This window comes from Eumetopias jubatus, unplaced genomic scaffold (genome assembly GCF_037043125.1).
Source record: "Eumetopias jubatus isolate StellerSeaLion01/CBP00866 unplaced genomic scaffold, mEumJub1_p1.0 scaffold_11, whole genome shotgun sequence".
NCBI lineage: Eukaryota > Metazoa > Chordata > Mammalia > Carnivora > Otariidae > Eumetopias > Eumetopias jubatus.
Genome location: NW_028274817.1, coordinates 94,027,910 through 94,052,044, shown reverse-complemented (window position 1 = coordinate 94,052,044; position 24,135 = coordinate 94,027,910). Strand labels below are relative to the sequence as shown.

At 41.6% G+C, this 24,135-nt stretch overlaps 1 protein-coding gene across 1 annotated transcript in view; it reads right to left on the bottom strand.

Moving 5' to 3' along the window:
• The window catches only part of SRPX (sushi repeat containing protein X-linked), a 118,547-nt gene that overhangs the window by 29,313 nt on the left and 65,099 nt on the right, over nucleotides 1–24,135 (bottom strand). Inside the window, exons 5-8 of the mRNA XM_028113502.2 lie at nucleotides 23,767–23,893; nucleotides 20,565–20,686; nucleotides 19,707–19,886; nucleotides 17,737–17,870 (exon numbers count right to left, since the gene is read on the bottom strand). Of these exons, the coding sequence (XP_027969303.1) occupies nucleotides 17,737–17,870; nucleotides 19,707–19,886; nucleotides 20,565–20,686; nucleotides 23,767–23,893 (563 nt within the window). The remainder of the gene's footprint in view (nucleotides 1–17,736; nucleotides 17,871–19,706; nucleotides 19,887–20,564; nucleotides 20,687–23,766; nucleotides 23,894–24,135) is intronic.

Sequence of the window (24,135 nt, the reverse complement as noted above, 5' to 3'; positions counted from 1 at the left end):
GAGAAATTAGAGAATCGATTCCATTTACAATAGCACCAAAAACCATAAGATACCTCAGGATAAATCTAACCAAAGAGGTAAACAATCTATATTCTAGGAGCTACAGAACACTCATGAAAGAAATTGAAGACGACACAACAAGATGGAAAAACATTCCATGCTCATGGATCGGAAGAATAAACATTGTTAAAATACCTATGCTGCCCAGAGCAATCTATACCTTTAACGCCATCCCGATCAAAATTCCAATGACATTTTTCTAAGTGCTGGAACAAACAATCCTAAAATTTGTACTGAGTCAGAAAAGACCCCGAATCGCCAAACAAATGTTGAAAAAGAAAAACAAAGCTGGGGGCATCATGCTGCCTGATTTCAAGCTATATTACAAAGCCATGATCAACAAGACAGCATGGTACTGGCACAAAAACAGACATATAGACCAACAGAACAGAATGCAGAGTCCAGATATGGACCCTCAACTCTATGGTCAAATACTCTTTGACAAAGCAGTAAAAACTATGCAATGGAAAAAAGACAGTCTCTTCAATAAATGGTGCTGGGAAAATTGGACAGCTATATATAGACGAATGAAACTCAACCATTCTCTAACACCATACACAAAGATAAACTCTAAATGGATGAAAGACCTCAACGTGAGACAGGAATCCATCAAAATCCTAGAGGAGAACACAGGCAGTAACCTCTTTGACAAAGGCCACAGCAACTTCTTTCAAGATACATCTCCAAAGGCCAGTGAAATAAAAGCAAAAATGAACTTTTGGGACTTCATCAAGATAAAAGGCTTCCTCACAGCAAAGGAAACAGTCAAAACAAGGAGGCAACCCACAGAATGGGAGAAGATATTTACAAAGGACACTCCAGACAAAGGGCTGATATCCAAGATCTATAAAGAACTTACCAAACTCAACACCCATAAAAGAAATGAGTCAAAAAATGGGCAGAAGACATGAATAGACACTTTTCAAAAGAAGACATACAAATGGCTAACAGACACATGAAAAAATGTTCATCATCATTAGCCATGAGGCAAATTATCAAAACCACATTGAGATACCACCTTACACCAGTTAGAATGGCAAAAACTGAGAAGTCAAGAAACAACCAATGTTGGAGAGGTTGTAGAGAAAGGGAAACCCTCTTACACCGCTGGTGGGAATTCAACTTGGTACAGCCACTTTGGAAAACCGTGTGGAGGTGCCTCAAAAAATTAAAAATAGAGCTACCCTATGACCCAGCAATGGCACTCCTGGGTATTTACCCCAAAGATACAGATGTAGTGAAAAGAAGGGCCATACGCACCCCAATGTTCATAGCAGCAATGTCTGCAACAGCCAAACTGTGGAAAGAGCCGAGATGCCCTTCAACAGACGAATGGATAAAGAAGATGTGGTCCATATATACAATGGAATATTACTCAGCCATCAGAAAGGATGAATACCCAACTTTTACATCAACATGGATGGGACTGGAGGAGATTATGCTACGTGAAATAAGTGAAGCAGAGAAAGTCAATTATCATATGGTTTCACTTATTTGTGGAACATAAGGAATAGCATGGAGGACATTAGGAGAAGGAAGAGAAAAATGAAGGGGGAAGGGAGGGTGAGACGAACCATGAGAGACTATGGACTCTGAGAAACAAACTGAGGGTTTAGAGGGGAGGGGGGGGTGGGGATGGGTTAGCCCAGTGATGGGTATTAAGGAGGGCATGTATTACATGGAGCACTGGGTGTTATACAAAAACAATGAATCATGGAACACTACATTGAAAACTAACGATGTACTGTATGGGGACTAAATAACATAATAAAATTAAATTTATAAAAAGACAAATAATGTATGATCTCAGTTATATGTGACATGCAAAAAAAAAAAAAAAACCCAAACTCATAGAAAAAGCTATCTTCGGATTTGTGGTTTACCAGGGGTGGGATTTGGGGGGGGGGGGGAACTGGAGAAAGGTGGTCAAAAGGTAGAAACTTCCGGTTACAAAATACATACCTACTAGGGATATCATGTGCAGCACGATGAGTATAGTTGGCAGTGCTGTATGATATACGTGGAAGTTGTCAAAGGAGTACAACCTGAGAGTTCACATCACAAGGAAAAAATTTTTTCTTTTTCCTTTCCATTTTTATTGTATATACATACATGAGCTGATGGATGCTAGCTCAACTTACATATATTGTGAAATGGTCAAAGTCAAGCCATTATGCTGTACACCTTAAACTCATACAACTATGTAGGTCAATTATATCTAAATATACCTGGGGAGAAAAGTCCCAGAGAAAAGGAAGTGTGGCAATGGCATATAGTAGATTCTTAATAACTGGTAAGTCAATTCTATAAAAAAATTCAATGAAATGATGGAAATATGTAATTTATGTGATACAAGCAGTTCAAAGTAATGGTCATAAAGATGCTCCCTGAACTTGAGGAGAAGAATGAATAAACCCAGTAAGAACTTCAACCCACAGATAAAAAAAATATATGAGTGGTTCAATAACAGACTAGATGAAGCAGAAGGATCAGTGAACTCGAACACGGGGCAGTGGAACACAATCATAGCAATAAAAAGGAAAAAAAGAATCTAAACAGTAAAGATAGCTTAATGACTTGTGGGACAACATCAGTTGGAGTAACATTCACCTTGTAGGGGACCCAGAAGAGAGAGAAAGGAGAAAACTTGTTTGATGAAGTAAAGCCTAAAATGATCTATAATCTGAGGAAGGAAACAGGCATCCATCTAGATCCAGGAAGAACAGAGAGAGCAAATAAGAGAAACCCAAAGAGACCCACATATCGAGACAGAGCATAAGTAAAATTTCAAATGTTAAAGTCAAGGAGAGAATCTTAAAGCAGCAAAAGAAATATTTTGGGGGCGCCTGGGTGGCTCAGTCGTTAAGTGTCTGCCTTCGGCTCAGGTCATGATCCCAGGGTCCTGGGATCGAGCCCCGCATCGGGCTCCCTGCTCGGCAGGAAGCCTGCTTCTCCCTCTCTCTCTGCCCCTGCTTGTGTTCCCTCTCTCGATGTCTCTCTCTCTCTGTCAAATAAATAAATAAAATATTAAAAAAAAATATTTCATTAAGTGCAAGGGAGCTCCCATGAGCCCCCTTCAGATTTTTCAGCAGAAACTTTCCAGGCCAGAGAGAGTGGCACAAGACATTCAAAGTGCTGAAAGGAAAAAAAAAAAAACAAAAAAAAAACCTCCCAACCAAAAAGACTACCCAGTAAAAGTTATCATGCAGAACTGAAAGAGAGAAAGATTTTTACAGATGAGCAAAAGTTAAAGGAGTTCATCACCACTAAACCAGCCTTACAAAAACTGTTAAAGGGACTTCTTTAAGGTGAAATGAAAGGGCGGTAATTCATAACAGAAAACTACAAAAGACTCACTGGTAAAGGTAAATATATAGTAAAATTAGTAGACTGATCACATAAAGCTAGTATGAAGGTTTAAAGACAAGAGTACTAAAAATATATTAAGGGATACAGAAGATAAAAGATGTGCATTATGACATTAAAAACAAAATGTAAGGGGAGAGAATACAAATGCAGGGCTTTAGAATGCATTCAAAGTTAAGTTCTAATCAACTTCAAATAGATGGTTATAAATATAAGTTGTTATGTGTAAGCCTCATGGTAACCACAAAGCAAAAACCTACAGTAGAAATAAAATATAATGAGAAAGAAATCTAAGCATAATACTAAAGTCCTCAAACCACAAATGAAAGAGCGAGAGATGAAGAAAGGAACACGGGTAGTACAAAACAGCCAGAAATTAAGAAAATGACAAGTACGTATCTGCCAATAATGACTTTAAACGTATTAAATTCTCCCATCAGAGGACATCAAGTAGCTGAATGGATAAAAAACAAAACAAAACACAAGACTTATGTATATGCTTCCTACAAGAGACTCACTTCAGATGTAAGGATACACACAAACTGACAGTGAAGGGTTGAGAAAAGATATTCCATGCAAATGGTAACCAAAAGTAAGCCGTGGTAAGTACACTTATATCAGATAAAATACCTTAAAACAAACACTCTAATAAGAGACAAAGAAGGGTGTGATGTAATGATAAAGGGATCAATCCAACAATAAGATACAATACTTGTGTTCTGTTCACAGACCTAAAGAGAGAAATCGATAGCAGTACGATGGGGCACTTTAATACCCCCACTTATGAAAACGCATAGATCATCCAGACAGAAAATTAATAAAGAGACATTGGCCTTAAACAACAGGTTAGATCAGATGGATTTCACAGATATATAGAACATTCCATACAAAAGCAACAGAATACATTCTTCTCAAGGGCACATGGAACATTCTCCAGGATAGATCATATGTTAGGCCATAAAACAAGTTTTAATATATTTAAGAAGACTGAAATCATATCAAATATCTTTTCTGACCACAGAGGTATGAAATCAAAAATCGATTACAAGAAAACTGGAAAATCCATTAATATATGAAGATTAAACATGCTATTGAACAAACAATGGGTCAACTAATCAAAAGATAAATCACAAAAAAATATCCTGAGACAAATGAAAATGGAAATACAACATACCAAAAATTACGTGATGCAGCAAAAGCAGTCCTATGAGAGAAGTCCATAGTGATAAATGCCTATCTCAAGAAGCAAGAAAAATCTCTGTAAAACAACCTAACTTCACATGTCAAGGATCTAGAAGAAGAAAAAGCCTGAAGTTAGAAGAAAGGAAATTAGATCAGAGTGGAAATAGATGATAGATAGACACTAGAAAAGATCAATGAATGGAGTTGCTTCCTTGATGAGATAAAATTGACAAACGTGTAGCTAGAGTCACAAGGAAAAAAAGAGGAGTCAAAATGAGAAATGTAAGAGGAGATATTACAACTGATAGCCCAGAAACACAAAGGATAATGACTGACTACCATGAACAATTACACAACAAGAAATTTGACAACCTGGAAGTGGATAAATTCCTAGAAACATATAACCTTCTAAGATTGAATCATGAAGAAACAGAAAATCTGAACAGACCAATTACTTACTAGTAAGGATACTGAACTGGTAATCAAAAACCTCTCAACAAACAGAAGACCAGGACTTCACAGCTTCACTGGTCAATTCTCCCAAACATTCAAAGAAAATTACAAATCCTTCTCAAACTCTTACCAAAAAAAAAAAAAAAAGAGGGAACACTTCTAAACTTATTTTATGAGGCTAGAATTTCCCTTATACCAAAACCAGATAAGGATACCATAAGAAAAGAAAATTACAGGCTAATATCCCTGATGAACACAGATTCAAAACTCCTCAACATTAGCAAGCCTATTTCAAGAATACATTAAAAGAATCATACACCACCAATAAGTGGGATTTATTCCAGGATGCAAAGATGATTCCACATCTGCTAATCAATGTGATATAACATGTTAACAAAATGAAGGATAAAAATTACATGATCATCTCAATAGATGCAGAAAAAGCTTTTGACAAAATTCAACATATATTTATGATAAAAACTCTCAACAAAGTGGGTATAGAGGAAACAAACCTCCAAATAATAAAAGCCATATATGACAAGCCCACAGCAAACATCATACTCAATGGTGAAAAGCTGAGAGTTTTTCCTCTAAGATCAGGAACAAGACAAGGATGCCCATTCTCACTACTTTCATTAAACATAGTACTGGAAGTCCTACCCAGAGCAATTAGACAAGAAGAAGAAATAAAAGCCACCCAAATTAGAAAGGAAGTAAAACTTATTATTTGTAGAGACATATTATATATGGAAAACCCTAAGGACTCCACCAAAATACTGTTAGAATAAACCTACTCAGTGAAGTTACAGGACACAAAATCAACATACAAAAATCTTTTGCCTTTTTATTTATTTTTTATTTTTTTTAAAGATTTTATTTATTTATTTGACAGAGAGAGACAGCAAGAGAGGGAATACAAGCAGGGGGAGTGAGAGAGGGAGAAGCAGGCTCCCCACTGAGCAGGGAGCCTGATGCGGGGCTCGATCCCAGGACCCTGGGACCATGACCTGAGCCGAAGGCAGACAGTTAACGACTGAGTCACCCAGGCACCCCTCTTTTGCCTTTTTATACACAAATAACAAGCTATGAGAAAGAGAAATTAAGAAAACCATCCCACTTACAAGTGCGTCAAAAAGACTAAGATAATTAGGAATGAGTTTAACCAAGGAAGTGAAAACTTATACACTGAAAACCATAAGACATTGATGAAAGAAACTGAAAAAGACACCCAAACAAATGGAAAGTTAGTCCATCTTTGTGAACTGGAAGAATATTGATAACATGTCCATACTATCCAAAGCAATCTACAGATTCAATGAAGTCCCTATCAAAATTCCAAAGACATTTTTCATAGAAATAGATCAAACAATGCTAAAATTTGTACAGAATTACAAAACCCAAAGCAATTTTGAGAATAAAGCTGGAGGTATCATGCTTCCTGATTTTAAATTATACTACAAAGCTATAGTACACAAAACAGTATGGTATTGGCATAAAAACACATAGATCAATGGAACAGACTACAGAGCCCAGAGATAAACTCATACATATATGGTCAAATTTATGACAACGGAGCCAAGAGTATGGTGGGGAAAGGGCAATCTCTTCAATAAATGATCTTGGGAAAACTGGACTACTATCTTACACCAGATACAAAAATAAAATGAAATGGATTAAAGACTTAAAAATATAAGACCCGAAACCATAAAACTTCTAGAAAAAAAAAAATAGGCAGTAAGTTCCTTGAGATAGGTCTTGGTGATAATAGTTTGGATTTGACATCAAAAGAAAGGCAACAGTTCTGGGGAAGATGGCAGATTAGGGGGATCCTAGACTCACCTCACCCTATGGATACACCTAGATGATAACACCCATATCCATGAAAACAACCCAAAAAATGACCCAGAGACTGGCAGAACAGACTCTCCACAGCTCAATGTAAGAAAGAAGCCACATCGAAGAGGACAGGAAGGGTAGAGATGCAATCAGGAGACAGACTGACCTGCCAGACTGTCTGTGGGAGGAAGGGACACCGTGGGCATGGAGAGGGGCTAGTTAGAAGAAAGGAAATAAGATCAGAGTGGAAACAGATGAAATAGACACTAGAAAAACAAATATGACCCCTACCCCAGGCACTCCAGCCCGGGGGAACAGCACTGGGAAGACAAATCCCCAAAATATCTGGCTTTGAAAACCATAGGGGCCTAACTTCATGAATTCTTACAGTGGGGTGCAACACAGGGAGTTTTAAAAATCAGTGGGCTCAGATGCGGGAGAGCCTGAAGGCTACAGGAAACCGAGTCCCTGCCCTTAAAGAGGCAGCACAACAGAAAGCCCTGCTGAGATACAGCACAGAAGCAGCAGTTTGAAAAATGCCTGGGGCATAGGGGGAAAAGATTTGTTTACTCATCTCAGAGCATGTGCTGGAGAATCAGGGATCGTTGAGAGATTTCTCTAAGAACAGAAGAGCTGGAGGGCCCCATTTCCTTTTCTTTAATTTATTTTTTTAAAGATTTTTATTTATTTATTTGACAGAGAGAGACACAGTGAGAGAGGGAACACAAGCAGGGGGAGTGGGAGAGGGAGAAGCAGGCTTCCCGTGGAGCAGGGAGGCTGATATGGGGCTCGATCCCAGGACCCTGGGATCATGACCTAAGCCGAAGGGAGACGCTTAACGACTGAGCCACCCAGGCACCCCAGAGGGCCCCATTTCCTTCTCAACCCCTCCAACCTAGATACACGGATGCCTGCAGGGCCAGCGCAGCACCAACACTCTTCACCTATCTGGCTAACAGTGGGCCCTGGCAGCTTGCTGGCACCGTGCGCCACCCCCCCCCCCACATTCTCCTCCAACACACCCTTGGCAGGAGTCCATCCATAGTGGTGCCCCAAGTGCAGCAATGTGCAAGCAAGCCCAACAGGGGCCAGCACCACCCCCAAGGTGTCTCCTGCCCTGGGGAGAGGGGAAGAAAACCACACACACCAGTTCGACTTTGGCCCCAGCAGTGGTCTGGGAGCAGACATCTGGTCTGACTGCAGGCTCCACCCACCAATGAAAGCTTCTGAGGGTCCAACACATGGAAAGTATCCTGCAGTTTGGTGCTACTGCACTTCTGGCAAATGTCTGGTCTGACCAAACTCAAGGCCAAGGGGGCCCCAGACTGGCCCGCTGACAACACAGGGACCAAACCCTGCCCAAAACAGGCAAACAGGTTCTGGTGAACAGGGTACATTGCACTGAAGGGCACCACAGGACGAGCCGGAGATGTATCTGACTTTCTTAACACATAGACACAGAAAGTTAGGCAAAACGAAGAGACAGAAGAATATGTCTCAACTGAAAGAACGGGAAAAAAAATCACAGCAAGAGCACTAAAATAAATGGAGACAAGTAATATACCTGATAGAGAATTTTAAGTAATGGTCATAAAGATACTCACTGGACTTGAGAAGAGTGGAGGACCTCAGTGAGACCCTCAACAAAGAGAAGGAAAACATAAAGATTCAGAGATGAAGAACTCAACTGAAATTAATACACTAGATGGAATAAATAGACTAGAGGAAGCAGAAGAACAGATCAGCAACCTGGAGGACAGGGTAATGAAAAGCAATCAAGCTGAATAGTAGAGAGAAAAGAATAAAAAATGAGAATAGATTAAGGGAACTCAGTGACACCATCAAGCCTAATAACATTTGCATTATAGGGATTCCAGAAGAAGAAAAGGGGGCAGAAAATTTATTTGAAGAAATAATAGCTGAAAACTTCCTGAGTCTGGAGAAGGAAACAGAAATCCAGATCCAGGAGGCACAGAAAGCCTCCAACAAGATCAACCCAAAAAAGTCCACACCAAGAAACACAGTCATTAAAATGGCAAAAAGCAGTGATAGAGAATTTTTTAAAAGAAGAGAAAACCATTACATACAAGGGAAACCCTATAAGGCTATCAGCTGATTTTTCAGCCGATACCTTGCAGGCCAGAAGGAAGTGGCATGACAAATTCAAAGTGCTGAAAGGGAAAAACCTACAACCAAGAACTCTCTATCCAGTGAGGCTATCATTCAGAATAGAAGGAGAGATCAAGAGGTTCCTGGACAAACAGAAGTTAAAGGAATTCATCACCACTAAACCAGTCTTACAAGAAACGTTACAGAGGAGTCTTTGAGTGAATAGGAAAGACCATAAGCAGGAATAAGAAAAGTAGTAAGCACAAAAGTAGTAAAATTAAGTATATCTATAAAAATCAGTCAAGGGACTCACAAAATAAAAGGATGTAAATTTTGACACCCCATACCTTAAACTGGGGGTAGGGGTGGAGAAGAGTAAAAATTTAGGGCTTTTAGAATGGATTTAAACTTAAGCAAGCATCAACTTAATATGCACAGATGTTATATATTAAACCCAGTGGTAACCACAAATAAAAAAAACAGTAATACATATGCAAAAAAAATAGAGAAAGGAACCCAAGGACATCACTAAAGAAAGCCAACTTATCGTGAGAGAAGAGAGCAAATGAAGAAAGGAACAGGGAAGAATGACAAAAAACAGCCATAAAACAAGTAACAAGATGGCAATAAGCACATACCTATCAAAAATAACTTTGAATGTGAATGGACTAACCACTCCAATCAAGACATAGGGTGTAAGAACGGATAAAAAAACAAGACCCATCTATATTCTGCCTACCAGAGACTCATTTCAGACCTAAAGACACATGCAGATTGAAAGTGAAGGGATGGAAAAAATTTATCGTGCAAATGGAAGTGAAAAGAAAGCCATGGCTTATACTTATATCAAACAAAACAGACATTAAAACACTGTGATGAGAGACAAAGAAGGACACTGAATAATTATCAAGGGGACAATCCAACAAGAAGATACAGTAATTGTAAATATTTATGCATCCAATGTGGGAGCACCCAGATACATAAAGCAGCTAATAACAAACATAAAGGAAGTAATCGATAGGAATGCAACAATGGTAGGGGGCTTTCACACCCCATTACATCAATGGCTAACTCAACCAGAAAAATCAATAAGGAAACAGCAGCTTTCGATGACACACTGGACCAGATACATCAACAGATAAATTCAGAACATTCTATCCAAAAACAGCAGAACACACATTCTTTTCAAATGCACATGGAACATTCCTCTAGAATAGATCACATGTTAGGCCACAGAACAAAGTCTCACAAAGTCAGAAAGATTGAGGTCATACCGTACATCTGTTCTGACTAAAACGTTATGAAACTTAAAATCAACTAAAAGAAAAAAGTCTGGAAAGAAACAAATACATGGAGGTTAAATGACATGCTACTAAACAATGTATGGGTCAAGGAAGAAATCAATGAGGAAATCACAAAATAATGGGTGACATATGAAAATGAAAACACCAATGTCCAGTGTCTTTGGGAGGCAGCAAAAGCTGTTCTAAGAGGGATAGATACAGCAGTAAGGCCTACTTCAAGAAGCAAGAAAAATCTCAAACAACCTCACCTTACACCTAAAAGAGCCAGAAAAAAAACAAAACCAAACCCAAAACCCAGTAGAAAGAAGGAAATAATAAATGTTAGAGCAGAAATAAATGAAATACAACCTAAACAAACAAACAAACAAAAAAAAAAAAAACAAAACCTCAATAGAACAGATCAATGAAACCAGGAGCTGATTCTTTGAAAAGATCAACAAAATTTATAAACCTTTAGCCAGACTAATCAAAAATAAAAAAAATAAAAAGAGGAGAGAGGACTCAAAAGCAAAAATAATGGAGGAGAAATAACTAACACTGCAGAAAAACAATCATTAAGAGAATATTATGAAAAACTATATGCGAACAAATTGGACAACCTAGAAGAAAAGGAGAAATTCCTAGAAACATGTAACCTCCCAAAAGTGAATCAAGAAGAAATATAACATTAACATAGACTGATTACCAGCAATAAAATTGAATCAATAATCAAAAAATCCCCAACAAACAAAAGTCCAGGACCAGATGGGGTCATAGGTGAATCCTACCACACATTTAAAGAAAAGTTAATACCTATTCTTCTAAAAATACTCCAAAAAATAAAAGCGGTGGGAAAGCTTCCGAATTCATTCTATTAGGCCAGTATGACCCTGATACTAAACCAGATAAAGACCACAAAAAAAGAGAACTATGGGCCAGTATCTCTGATGAACATGGATGCAAAAATTCTCAACAAAATATTAGCAAACCAAATCCAAGGGTACATTAAAAAAATCACTCACCATGATAAAGTGAGATTTACTCCTGGGATGCAAGGATGGTTCAATACTCACAAATCGATGTGATACATCACATCAATAAGAGAAAGGATTAAAACCATATGATTATCTCCACAGATGAAGAAAAAGCATTTGACAAAGTGCAATATCAATTCATGATAAAAAAAAAAAAAAACCCTCCACAAAGTAGGTTTACAGGGAACATACCTCAACATAATAAAGGCCATGTATGAAAACCCCACAGCTAACATCATACTCAATGGTGAAAAACTGAGAGCTTTTCCTCTAAGGTCAGGAACAAGAGAAGTATGTCCACTATCACCACTTTCACTAGACATAGTACTGGAAGTCCTAGCCACAGCAATCAGGAAACAAAAGGAAATAAAAGGCATCCAAATTGGTAAGGAAAATTTTTTTTCACTCTTTACAGATGACATGACACTATATATAGAAAACCCTAAAGACTCCACCAAAGATCTACTAGAACTAATAAATGAATTCCGTAAGATCACAAGATAAAAAATCACTACAGAAATCCACTGTATTTGTATACACTAATAATAAAGTAGCAGACAGAGAAATTAAAATACAGTCCCATTTATAATTTCATCAAAACAGTAAAATACCTAGGAATCAACTTAACCAAGGAGGTGAAAGATGTGTATTCTGAAAACTATAGAACATTGATGAAAGAAATTAAAGATGACACAAAGAAATGCAAAAATATTCCTTGCTCACAGACTGGGAGAATATTGTTAAAATGTCTATACTACCCAAAGCAATCTACATATTTAGTGCAATTTCTATCAAAATACCAACACCATTTTTCACAGAACCAGAACAATCCTAAAATTTCTATGGAACCACAAAAAAAACCCCAAATAGCCAAAGCAATCTTGAAAAGGAAGAACAAAACTGGAGGTATCACAATCTCAGATTTCAAGATATACTAAAAAGCTATAGTAATCTAAACAGTATGGTACCGGCACAAAAACAGATGCATAAATCAGTGGAACAGAAGAGAGAGCCCAGAAATAAACCCACAATTATATGGTCAATCTTTGACAAAGGAGGCAAGACCATGCGATGGGAAAACAGTCTCTTCAACAAGTGGCGTTGGGAAACCTGGACAGCTACATGCAAAAGAATGAAACTGGACCACTTTCTTATGCCATACACAAAAATAAACACAAAATGGATTAAAGACCTACATGTGAGACCTGAAACCATAAAAATCCTAGAAGAGAACACAGGCAGTAATTTCTCTAAGACTGGCCATAACACCATCTTTCTAGGTAGGTGTCCCGAGGCAAGGGAAACAAAAGCGAAAATAAACTATTGGGACTACACCAGACTAAAAAGCTTCCTCTGCACAGCAAAGGAAACCATCAACAAAACTAAAAGGCAACCTACAGAATGTCATTTGCAAATGACATAGCCAAATAGCCAGGATTAGTAGCCAAAATATGTAAAGAACTTATAGAACTCAACACCAAAAAAAAAACAAATAATCCAATTAAAAAATGGGCAGAAGAGATGAACAGAAATTTTTCCAAAGAAGACATACAGATGGCCAAGAGACACATGAAATGATGCTCAACATCACTCATTTGGGAAATGCAGATTAAAAACCACAATGAGCTATCACCTTATACCTGTGAGAACGGCTAAAATCAAAAACACACACAAAAAAGTTTTGGCGAGGATGTGGAGAAAAAGGAACCCTTTTGCACTGTTGGTGGTGATGCAAACTGGTGCAGCCACTGGGGAAAACAGTATTTTCTCGAAAAATTAAAAATAGAATTAGCATACTATCCAGTAATTCCACTACTGGGTATTTACCCAAGGAATATGAAAACACTAATTCAAAAGGATATATGCACCCCCGTGTTTATTGGAGCATTATATATGATGGCCAAACTCTGGAAGCAAACCGAGTGTCCATCAATACCTGAATGGAAAATGAAGATGTGGTAGATAGATCACACACACACACAGGAATATTATTCAGCCATAAAAAAGAATGAAATCTTGCCATCTGCAACAACATGGATGGATCTAGTGGTTATAATCCTCTAGGTGAAATAAGTCAGAGAGTGACAAATACCATATGATTTCACTTATATGTGGAATTTAAGAACCAAAGCAAAGAAAAAAAAGAGACAAACCAGGAAACAGACTCTTAACTATAGAGAACTGATGGTTACCAGGGGAGAGGTGTGGGGGGGGGAACAGGTGAAATAGTTGATGGGGATTAAGGAGTGCATTTGGTGTGATGAGCACTGAGTAATGTATTTAATTGTTAGATCACTATATTGTACACGTAAAACTAATACAACACCATATATTAATTACACTACAAGTAAAATTTTTAAAAAGGAAACAAAAAAATAAACAAGTGAGAGTACATCAAACTAAAAAGCTCTGCAAGGCAAAAGAATCCATCAACAAAATCAACATGTAACCTACTGAGGGAGATAAGATATTTACAAATCGTCTGACTGGGGTTAATACTCAAAATATATAAAGAGCTCATACAACTCAATAGCAAAACAAGAAACCATCCAATTAAAAAATGGGCAGAAGACATGAACAGACATTTTTCCAAGGAAGACATCCAGAGGGCCAACAGCTACGTGAAGAGATGCTCAACATCCCTCATCTTCAGGGAAATGCAAATCAAAACCACAAATGAGATATCACCTCACACCTGTAAGAATGGCGAAAATCAATAACACAAGAAACAACAAGTGCTGGCGAGGATGTGGAGGAAAGGGAACGCTTGTGCACTGTTGGTGGGAACGTGGTGCGGCTGCTGTGATAAACAGTATGGAGGTTCCTCAAAAAGCTAAGAATAGAACTACCATCTGATCCATCAATTCCACTTCTGGGTATTTATCTGAAGAAAACAAAACACTATCAAAAGATATCTACACCTCCATGTTCACCGCAGCATTATTTACAGTATCCAAGACCTGGAAACAGCCTAATTTTCCATCGATGGATGAATGGATAAAGAAAATGTGGTATATGTACACAATGGAATATTACTGAGTCATAGAAAAGACTGAGATCTTCCCATTTCAACCAGCATGGATGGTCCTTGAGGTCATTATGCTTAGTAAAATAAATCAGACAGAAAAACAAGGATCATATATGCTCTTACTTCTATGTGGAGTCTACAAAAACTAAAAAAGACGACAAAAAAAACCAAAAAGTGATCTCATGGATATAGCAAACAGACTGGTGTTTTCATGAGGCAGGGGTGGGAAGATGGGCAAAGTGGGTGAAGGGGGCCAAAAGGTACAAGCTTCAAGTTATAAAATAAAAAGTCCTGAGCATGTCATGTACGGCATGGTGACTACGGTTAATGATATTGTATTGCCTATTTGAATGTAGCTAGGAGAGTGGATCTTGAAAGTTCTCATAAAAATTTGTATCTAGGTTTGGTGACAGACTGATGTTAACTGGAATATTCTGAGGATCATCTTGTAATATAAATATTGACTCATGATGTTGTACAACAAAAACTAATGTTACAGGTTAATGATACCTCAATTTATTTTTTTCTTTTAAAGATTTATTTTAGAGATAGCGAGCAAGGGAGGAGCAGAGAGAGAGGAAGAGAATCTCAAACAGACCCTGCGCTGTGTGGAGCCCAATGTGGGGCTCGATCTCAGAACCCTGAGATCATGACCCCAGAGCCGAAACCAAGAGTCAGATGCCTAACTGACTGAGCCACCCAGGCGCCCCAATGATACCTCAATTTAAAGAGAGAGAAAAAAGAAAATGCCAGCCCTGTGAGTGAGCCCTTGGCAAGAGCCTTGGGAATGTGGTCCCCTCAACCAGATGCCAGGAGGTCACATCAGGAACAGCGATGGTAACTGGTAATAGGAAAGTAACATAAGATGAATCTGGCTAAATGAGGAAAGAAAATTTAAACTCCTGAGTTACTATAACACCAAGTATTTTACTACAGTTCCACTGAAGCATCCCTCCATAAGGTGATGGAATTGGTAAGGATAGAAATACATATTTTTATTATTCTAACTGAATCACCTATGTCAATCAAACCTTTCCTCAAAGGCTCTGGTTAAAATGCCAAAGTGAATATGTTGTGGAGGGTCACATATAAACACCTGGATACCAAATATCTTCTCCAACTGAGATAGGCAAACCGAAGGAGTCCATAAAAATCTGCTTTTTGCTCCTTTTCCTGATTCTACTTTTGCATCCCCACTTTACACATGCCTTATAATGCAAACAGTGTAGGTCCTCCTGGTAAGGGACAAGGAGTTAATGACTTCTTTCAAACAGACGACATCTAAGGAAGGACCAGGTCAGAATGACCAGAGGAAGCCATCATATGCACATTCCAGACCAGCGACACTAGGCCTCTCCACACCAAGGCCCCCTGGCTCCAAGGACTAACATGTGGGTCCTCATCTTTGTTCTAACCGGTTCCTGGATGCCTGAGAGGAAATGCCTGCCGACATCACCATGATTTAATTAGTAACTTAGCAAGTACCCGAAAGGATGCGATAGACTAGGGCAGGGGACAGCAAACATTTTTTGGTAAGGGGCCAGGTAGTAAATATTTTAGGCTTCCCAGGGCTGGATGGTCTCCGTCTTAACTATTCAACTGTACCACCGGAGGGCAAAGCAGCCAGGGACTGCATGCAAATGAATGAGTGAGGCCGTGTTCCAATCAAATTTCACTTACAAAAGCTGTGGTTTGCCAACAGAGGAAAAGCAAGTTGCCTGGCTTATTCATTTTTCTACAAAATTAAGAAAAAAAAATATCAGGAAGTGGGAGGCCAATTTCCCACACAGTCGAGTCATACAGCCTTGTGACACCTGAAGAACAAGTCTGAGGGAGGCAAGGAAGGCGGCAGGGATTGGGAGTAAAGATGTAATGAACTGAGTTCCCATCAAAGGAGTCTACGAAACTTTGCATGGATCTTCCGAGTTTACGGGAGCCTTTCCAGTACACGGGGAGAAGGAAGAAAGACTCCTCATTATTCATTGTATAAATGCTGAAACGAGAAGTAAAACTGTAAACTTTATTAAACCAAGATGGTTTTATTTTTTTAAAAGATTTTATTCAGAGAGAGAAAGAGAGAGAGAGAGTGCATGAGCAGGGGAAGGGGCAGAAGAAGAGGAAGAGAATCCCAAGCAGACTCTGCACTGAGCCCAACTCGGGGCTCAATGTGGGGCTCGATCTCACGACCCTGAGATCAGGACCTGAGCTGAAATCAAGACTCAGACGCTCAACCGACTGAGCCAACCAGGCGCCCCTCAACCAAGATTGTTTTGAAGGCTTAGTCTTATTTTTATTCACTGTAGAAGAAAGGTCTTTTCAAAAAAGTGTGCAGCACCGTGTCCATGACCCGGCATAACATCCTACCTCTTTCACATTCAGTCATGGTTGGCCACTCTTACTGCAAGCCGGCTTCTGGACAAAATCTAGCAAGTTCTAGTTTGATCCTTTTCTGTTTCTAATTTTTTTCCCCCCAGAAGACTCTGGCTGCCTCATTTTGTAGCTATAAAGTTTATATAGCTGAGAAGGGCACATTTCCTAGGGAAGTGTGTCGCAAACTTTCAGTTGCTCGGGAATCACCTGGAGGTCTTGTTAAAACGTAGATTAGATGGGCGCCTGGGTGGCTCAGTTGGTTAAGCGACTGCCTTCGGCTCAGGTCATGATCCTGGAGTCCCAGGATCGAGTCCCGCATCGGGCTCCCTGCTCAGCGGGGAGTCTGCTTCTCCCTCTGACCCTCTTCCCTCTCGTGCTCTCTCTCTCTCTCTATCTCATTCTCTCTCTCAAATAAATAAATAAAATCTTTAAAAAAAAAAAAAACAACGTAGATTAGACCCCGTAGGTCTGGGATGGGGGAGAATTGCATTTCTAACAAGCTCCCGGGTGATGTTGATGCTGCTGGTCCACAGACCACACTTTGAGAACCACTGTTCTTAAAGACAGCCATCACTCTTGGAGGAGCTCTAGGGAGGCGGGGGAAGCTCCCTGGGGCAGAATCTGGGGCCTGAAGGCTCCTGGACTCCCCTCATCCCCTGAGCCAGCTTCTTGGGCAAACAACGGAATGAGGGCCTCCAGCATAGGCGTATCCTGGACAGGTCAAACAAAACAACTACTCTTTGGCTGGGCCTGGGCAGCAGGCCCACTGGGCTTACTGGTAAAGACAAAGAAACCCTAGTAGTTGGAAAACAAATGGGTTAGCTCTGGGGAGTCGATGTTAATCAGGTTATGCCCCAGAGCCAGAGATGAACGGTGGTATATCTCTGAAGTGCCAGTTCCCGGAGTTTCCAGAAAATAGATGAGGCACTGAATCTGGCCTTCGCCTTTAATGAAATCACCGGGCCCTTCGTGTTAGAGGTCTCCCCACAACCTGGGCCAGGCTGGAAGGACTCACCTGCAGCATTCCCAACTGCAGCCTGTAGAGAAGGTTCCGGGCTGTGGGGGTGGACACAATGAGGAGTCTCCTTTTCTCATAAAACTGATCCAGAAGTGCAGCTGCTGTTCTGACGCCCACATTGACATTCATGGCTGGAATTAGAAAGGGCCAGATGGGTGAGAAACCGTCTACTGGTTCTGGCTCAACATAGCCTGGGAGGACACGCAGACCATACGCGAACACGGAAGAAGTAAACCCCGAGACAAAGTTTCAGTTGTGGTTTTTTTTTGTTTTTCTGTTTTGTTTTTTTTTAAGATTCTGAGAGCGAGCAGACGCTCGTGCGAGTCGGGGGAGAGGCAGAGGGAGAGGTGGGGGGAGAGAGAGAAAATCTCAGGCAGACTCTGCGCTGAGCACAGAGCCCAAGGCGGGGCTCGGTCCCACGACCCTGAGATCATGACCTGAGCCGAAGTCAATACCAGGCCACTGAACCCACTGAGCCACCCAGGTGCTCCAGTTATAAGTGGCTCATTCGGGAGATGGTCCCAAGAAGCACTGGGTTGGGGAATAGGGAAGTGTATTGGTTTCCTCTTGCTGCTCTCACAGATCACCATAAATTTAGGAGCTTAACATGCACAAATTCTCCTACACCTCTGGCAGTCAGAAGTTTCGAATGGGTTTCACTGGGCTGAAGTCAAAATGTTGCTCCCCCCACCGAGGCCCTAGGGAAGAATCTATTTCCTTGCCTTTTCCAGCATCTAGAGGTCACCTTCGTCTACTGGTATGGGGCCTTTCTTGCATCTTGAAAGTCAGCAGCATGACAACATCACCTCTCTCTTCCCTCTGCCTCCCTCTTATAAGGACCCTTGTGATTACACTGGGCCCACCTGGAGAATCCAAGCTACCCTCCACATCTCAAAATCCTTAACTTAATTACCTCTGCAAAGTCCCTTTTGCCATGTCAGGTAATCCATTCACGGGTTCTAGGGATTAGGATGTGAACATCTTTGGGGGGCTGGCATTACTTTCCCTGCCTCAGGAAGAGAGGGAAGGAAAGAGGTATGTTCTTCCTACTTTAATGTACGAAAGTGAAGAACCGTGGGCATTTAGCTGATGGTCTACACGTGTGTGTGTGTGTGTGTGTGTGTGTGTGTGTGTGTGTGTGTGTGTGTGTGTGTGTGTGTGTGTGTCTCTCTCTCTCTCTCTCTCTCTCTCTCTCTCTCTCTCTCTTGCCCAACTCTGAAGGGCTGGGGTTAAAGAGAAAGCATAAAGATGAGAAAGTACCCCGAAAAGAGGGGGGGGAAGTGGAGTATATAAATAAAAGATATGACCAGAATTTTCTGACTAGTCCACATTTCACACCATTATCACTACACTCAGCCCAATTTGTGTACCTTGGTAATAAGAGTTGATGTGCGCTGAGCACCTGCCCCAGGCCAGGCACTGCTCTATCCCACTGTTCAGTGGATATAGCCTCATTTAATCCTTACAACAACTCAAGTAGTAGGTAAGGTATTATCTTCCTCATTTGACATTAGGAGGAAAAATTCCGAATGCCCAAGGTCTGTGTGACTTTCAAGCCAGGGCTGCCAAGCACGCATTATATTGTCCATATGCAGTAGTGCCCTGGCTTTGCAAAAAAAAAAAAAAAAAAAAAAGACCCTTTCATTTGTAGAGGGGAAGAACAAGGGTACCTAGAGCAGAGCCTGCTGACTTACAGAGTCTCGAATCACGGGCCCTGGGTTCCCACCTCCAGCTTCTTCCTTAGAGGACACGAAAGAGAAATGCAAAGATGGGCAGAGGCCAAGGAGGAGGGTGGATGAGAGGAGCTGCCCTAGAAATTCGAGGACCATTTGCACCCATCCGATGAAGAGGGCTGACCCCGAACCTCTCAAAGTGTATAGAGTGAAACCCTCCCTCCCTCTACTGGAATCCACAACCCAGGGGTGTTCAGGTTCTGCTGCTGGCTGCAGAGAGGGCTGCACTCATACCTGCGCAGGACGGCTCCGTGCCAGACCAAGCCAGGTTGGACTGACAGACTCGGGCAGGGCTGCCCTGTAGCTCATAGCCACCGATGCAGGAGAACTCACAGGTGGCCCCGTAATTATCACCGTCACTGGAGCACTTCATGTAACCGTTCTCCGGGGCGTTGAGTTTGCCACAGCGTCGAACTGCAGGGACACAAGGCCAGAGGAGTAACCAGGGAAGGCGGCAGCTTGGCGGTCACGCCTGTGAACGAGTGAGGGGGCGGGGAGGACTCTCCGGCCAGTGCGTGGGCCTTGGAATGGTCACCTTTCATACCAATGAGCCCACTGAGATCAGGCGGTTTAGTCCCCCGAGTTACAGATGAGGAGGTTGAGCCCAGAAGAATAAAGAACAGAGGGTTAGTCATTAGCTGCCCAAACCATGAGGCATAAAATAAATCTGCCAGGTATTTTTTTCAGGGAGAATAAAGGTTCTGGAACAACGACAACATGGGCTTCTGGTGGCCCAAGCTAGGGGGCTCTTAACCTCCTTTATAGAAGGACTTACAGGCTTTCGCTGGTCACCCAAGCCCAGGGATGAAAATGGTATCAAAATAATATTCCCCCGCTGTGGGCTCATGCGAGACTAGCTTACTGCTCTCTCAGGCCTCTTAAATAATCTGCCAGCACTGAACCTCATCCGGATTTGTATTGTGAAATTCAGGTGTTAAGATGGCACCCTTTCCCTCGGCTCATCATCAGAGGCTAATCCAAAGCTGGCAAGTATCCCCATGGCAGTGGGCACTCACAAAGGGTTCCTGCTTGAGGGCCGACTTCCCTTTGCTCTTGTAAAGAGAGGAAAAAGCCAATAAGCAGTATTCTTACCTCGTACTTTAACTCGAAATTTGCAAATGCCCTTGTTCTCAGCTCTGTCATAGACTGTGTACTGGATCTTGTGGTCTCCTTCTGGAAAATTCGAGCCTGGGGGGAGGCCTTTTAGAATAACACTTCAAGGGGGGAGAAAAAAACAGGAACACCAAAGATGATCATTAAAGGCCTAACAACAATTAGGTCATTGTGGGCCTAATGATCAAAGACAGTCATTATGGGCACTCTGCACTGGATGTGGAGATACTGAGGGGCAGCCATTAGGCCAGTGTGACTAGAACAAAGATTTCTTCAAGAACAGCATTTCCTGAGCTTTATTCCGCTTTGTAAGGGCAGTTTGAGACCAGAACATGGAAGTCCCCAATTCCTGGGAAGTTTGGATCCATTTTTCTCACTGGAGGGTGGAACAGAGGATGGGGGAGGCTGAGAACCCAGGTCCCCAAGTCTTCTTCCCATCCCACCTTTGTTCCACGGGGAACTTTAAACTGCCTCATTTTGGGGAGGATAAGCGAAATTTTTTGTGAGGAAAACCGTTTGAGAGTATAGTCCAAGCGGTCATTGGCAATTTGGGCCTACAGGGGGTGCTAGAGTTGTCTCTGGTTTTTTCCTATCTGGCCCAGTGTAGAGATCTTTCCTGAGCAAGTTTATTGTGATTCCTTGATTATCCTAATGTGGTAGTGGTAGTGGTGGTGGTGGTGGTGGTAATAATAATAACAATACTAGTGCTCTGCACGTACATAAATGTTATAAACATATTTTAGGCACGGTTCTAGGTATTTTACACATACTGGTTTATTTAATCCTCCCCAAAACCCCATGAGATAGGAATTATTATTTCTATTTCACAGATGAAGAAACTGAGGCACCAAAAGGTTATGGAACTTGCCTAAGATCACAAGGCTAGGGTGACTCTAGCATCTTTCTTCTTGGCTGTCTGATGAGAACACCAATAGGTACAGCATGATCGAATGCCAGGTTGGTGGGTTGGTTTTCCAACAGATACTTAATTTGCCTTCTCTCTACAGTTCTTAGCAATGATGAGAATATTTGCTAAGAATGAGCATGTGAAATTACCACTGTGACCACTGAAGAGAGCCTTCCACAGAGGTGGACAGGGTGTGTGTTTATAAGGTATCAACTGAGGCACAATTCAAATGCAGATAACCCTGAGAGGAATCAGGCTTCAAATATGAGTGGCTGCTGACCTCTTGGAGACTCTGTTTCATCTGTGACCTGCAAATAACAGTCATCAGGAGTAACTAAGGGAGCTCCCAGAAAGCACTTGCCTCGGAGAAGCACTTGCTCTCTAGAACCTTCCCTCTCAGAAGGGGACCATAGAACAGTAGCTTGTACGAGAGACATGCCGGAGAAGCAAGGAGCCCAAGTGAGAGCTGAAAAGGCGACAAGACAGCCTTCTTGGAATTCCTCATTCTGTCTGGAGTGTGCTCCCCGCAGCATCCTGCTCCAAGCCTCTGCTGGTTCGGGCTGTAGAAGTCTAGAAGCAGACAGCTGCTTGGAACGGAAGGCTGGAGGCTACTAAGGTGCTCTTTGAAACGGTCACGTTTCTAACCATAACACACAGGCGACCCACAAAAATGCCAAGGTCTATATCCTTGCTAGACAAACACAGTCATCTGGTGACCCGATACCTTGTGTTTATTATACAGGATTTCAATAGCAACTGGGACGGGGCCAGGCATTGTGCTAGGCCTGAAAGTTCCAAGATAAATAAAACCCAATCCCTGTTTATATCAACTGTGACTTACTTTTTAATCGCAATTGCCTAAAATTTCTCCTTAGGGGTTTGTAACACGTGGATATGACAGCAAATATATAATTTTCTTAATACTCAAAACTTTGCCTTTAAGGAGTTACAGGGAGGCACACACAGCTAGTAATATTATTTAAGTGAACTAGCATACTGGGAGAAATGATCAGGATGTAGGAACAAAATGTCTTGCTCGGGGCAAAAGACTCAACATCTTCCTAGTAGAAGATGTTCTCTTATTGCCCGTAATTGCTTAAAATATTTCCTCTTGCACAGCCTGGGCCGACGGGATTCTAACTAGGGTTTCCCCGCTGTGTAGCTCAGAGGTGGCAAGTCAGAGGTATCCTTTGTCTGCAGGTGCACACTCAAGTGGGTTGGTCTGACAGGGCCATGAACTTGAAGGCACAGATGTGAACATGCCGACATGAAATAGTGGCCTCTAGGGAACATGAAAGCCAAGCAGATCGCTGCAGGGGTACGGGCCCAGGTGCTAGATTAGAACAACACGTAGCAGAACCTTCCCACAGGGAATCACGCCATTTAAAAAAGCATTCCAGATGTATGTCAAACTATTCACACAGCTGGTCCCGGGGAATGGGGCTGGGGTAGGGAAGAAGGCAGAAGAACCCTTTTCTTTCTCTTAATAAGCTTCTTCTGTAAGTGTTTAATGTAGTCACAAGTTTAAAGATTTATCTATTTACTTTGGAGAGAGAGCAGGGGGAGGAGTGGTGGCAGAGCGAGCCTTTAGCTGACTCTGCGCTGAGCACGGAGCACGTGGGCTCGATCCCATGACCCTGAGATCAAAACCTGAGCCAAAACCAAGAGTTGAACACTTAACCGACTGTGCCTTCTAATGTAGTCACAAGTTTAAAAAAATAGACTAAAAATCAAGTTTTAAAAGAAGCGGTTGCCAAAAAAACAAGGGATGGAAAGTTCTGCCCTAAACCATACTCACAGAGCACGAGGGAGGCAGCCTTTGGCTCCAACTGGGAGACACAGAGGCTTCCCAGGGAGGTAGGTGATGGGTTAGTAAAGCCTAGGGGCTACAGTAGGAGCCCCCCGGGCATGCAATGGGGGTGATTCTATGGCAGAGTGAACCGGTTGATGTTCTCTTCTTCCCTTCTTTCGTTTGACAAATATTTACTGAGTCGCAACTCTGTGCTCGGCATGGTTCTGGGCATTCGGGGTCTGGCAGTAAATGTGCTATAGTGGAGACAGGCAAGACACAAGGACAGAAGTGAAATACACAGTAGGTCAGGTGCTGAAGGTGACGATGGAGAAAACTAAAGCCTGAATGAGGAACTGTTGAAGGAGCACCATACTGGCTCTGAAAGCATAAATGGACCCGTACAGATACACTTCCCCACTCTGGTTAGTTAAGTGTCTCTCATAAAAGAAGCAACATCCTCCACACTGCCAAGTTGTACTTACTCAGTTAAGATGCCATCTGCTGTGTCTCTTCCCTCCGGGGTCTCCCAGGACACACGGACTGTCAGTTTATTGGGTTCAGCAATGCGTTCCTTCACACTTGGGCACTTGATTCTAGGAGGTTCCATATCTGAAAATATAACCAGATTTTCGCCATCATCAAGAAATATCTTGTCAACTGGCGGCGCAACACCCAGCATCTGACATGCCCGTAGTTCTAGGTGCTACCCATTTTCGAAGGGTTTGTTCACCCCGCTGTATTTCTCTTCCCTCCATTCATCCTGCCCCTTCTCTCCTGCTGAGTTCAGAAGATGGTTGGAAACCTCCTATGCGCACAGCTAGACCTGGCCATGCAAGGCGGCTTCTGGGGTA